The sequence below is a fragment of the Rhopilema esculentum genome, chromosome 9, assembly GCF_057945365.1.
Source record: "Rhopilema esculentum isolate cy_ngs chromosome 9, ASM5794536v1, whole genome shotgun sequence".
In the NCBI taxonomy this organism is placed as follows: Eukaryota; Metazoa; Cnidaria; class Scyphozoa; order Rhizostomeae; family Rhizostomatidae; genus Rhopilema; species Rhopilema esculentum.
Window position 1 is genome coordinate 10,279,957 of NC_142823.1, and position 2,129 is coordinate 10,282,085.

The window sequence follows — 2,129 nt, forward strand, 5'->3', positions numbered from 1 at the left end:
GTATAACGAGGAGATGGAGGAATTGAAACTTCTAAACGAAGAGCTTACTAGACGCTTAAACTGCAGCACTGACCTGAGTTTATGGTACGTAGTTACATTGCTGACTAGTTTAAGTTACGCCTAAGTAATTTGAATTTAAGGCCATACTGATTTTAGGCCATATGATAATAGGTTAGTTTTGCTCGGTTAACTCAATATTTTTAGGCCCTCGTTTTTGAAGTATGCCCTATGTCTATACTCTTAAAGTTTGTGTAATTTGAATCACAGGTGCCGTTGTGGGAAATGTGATGTATCCCTCCTGCAAAATGCGAAAGAATGTAAATGTTGCGTTGAGGTAGAAGGCTGCAGAAAAGCATTGGCTGATGAACTGGTTTTAGAAGATGCTGTTGGGGAGATCGTCTGCATTACACAGCACCCGGGCTTCAGACCAGTTGTTTTAGAGAAGTGGTCATTGCGACAAGCAGCCTACCGATATTCAACAAAAGACTTCAGAAAGTACTATAAAAAGGACTCTGAAAACGAGTGAGCACTTTTTTTAGAAAATTAAATTTACTTTTTAACTGATAGATAAACAATGTAGCCATCGCAAGTTGACAACCAAGCAGTGTGTTTCATAAAAAATTTCAATATTTGACACAAGGTTTGTGTTTTTCTTATTTCTTATAAAAGCATGTACCAGAAACGGAATGATAACTTCTCTTCAACACTGAAATGTAGTAATTATGGTTCTTTTTTTTAGCTTTCTTCGAAGTGTGGCATATCGGGAATTCTCAAGGCTAGTCCATGGAAAACTTGGAGCAAAAAGAATCCCTTTACCTGCATGTGCCTACCATGAGATAAGGAAGGTATTCCCAAACAAAGAATACAAAGGATATGAAGACTTAAAGGCACTGAGTGAGTAAATAGATGTCCTTCCCTGTGTATTATTTGCTTTTGGCATGATCACTCTAGTTTACTTAGATGTTGGCAACCACTGTAATTGGTTGTAGCCTTTTTTAAAAATCAAAACAAGTTCAAGTATTGTGATAAGTCTCACAGCAACCAAAAGTATCGCAAGTCAAAAGTCATTCTGTTGTTTATTTTCATTGCCATCTCCAATCATCATGTCTCAATGCCTTTGAAGACGCGCAGTTATTGTAGTATGTATGTAATATATATTTATGTATCATGAATATTTTAAAAGGATATGTACATTTATTAGTCATCCCCATTATAGTTGTGTATTAAGCAGACCTGGTCACCATAAATGGATTTAATGCACACACCTCCAACACATAGGTGCAGAATATTTTCTTCTGATATACTTTGTTTGGCAAATATCCTATAATGGTATTGTTTTACCACATGCTTGAATAAGGCCTGGATATATTTTCAGAAAATAATCATTTTAATCAACTTAAAAAAATTGTTCTCTGCACTTGGATATCTTTTGGTTAAGGTGATCACCTTGATCTTTTTGTTCTTTTCGATTTTGTGCTTGTTGCAATTGTTGGCTCTGAAACTGAAATGGTACTATATGAAATCATTGAAGTATGAATACAGATTATGGACTCATTTGATAAAAAAATTAATTCAGCATCAAAAACATAGATAATTCAAAATGCTGTTATAGCGAAAATAATGAAAATAGCAAAAAACTGGTATCTAGAATCTACCTGGGTTTGTCGGAGGAATGTCTTGTACAACTTTTTTCAGCCTTTCATTTCTATTGCAAATAGCATCACAAGGTGTCTGCTTAGTGTTGAAGCTGGAGCTAAGTGGAGGCGGTGCCATGTCTTTGAGTTTCTTTTTGTTGTCCTCAAGCATTGACCCATTGCATGCAGTTACCATTGTACTATAGATGTCATCAATATAAACTAAAAAGATAAATTTCCATATATGTGTTGCAGGTGATAATCAGCACTGAAGTCTGTTGTAATGAAAATGTTAGGTAACTTAGCCATTCCTTCTGTTAAGTCATAATCAATATTATCAACATTGTTTTTTGTGAATAAATTAAGGTTGCTTAGTATCATGAAAATATTTAAATACAAGTGTCTTGTCAGAATGCCTGTTTCCATACTCGTACAAATCGTTTTACTTTCAGCTGAATTGTAAATATATCATGTAAATACCATAGTTTGGAAGAA

The 2,129-nt window shown here is 34.6% G+C and overlaps 1 protein-coding gene across 1 annotated transcript; it reads left to right on the forward strand.

Annotated features, from left to right (window-relative positions):
- On the forward strand, nucleotides 1-902 carry LOC148959603 (uncharacterized). Its single transcript, XM_089110254.1, has 3 exons — nucleotides 1-84; nucleotides 268-522; nucleotides 740-902. Exons 1-3 carry the CDS (start codon nucleotides 14-16, stop codon nucleotides 900-902), a joined length of 489 nt encoding a protein of 162 aa, XP_088966380.1. The 5' UTR covers nucleotides 1-13.
- Nucleotides 903-2,129: the final 1,227 nt, after the last annotated feature.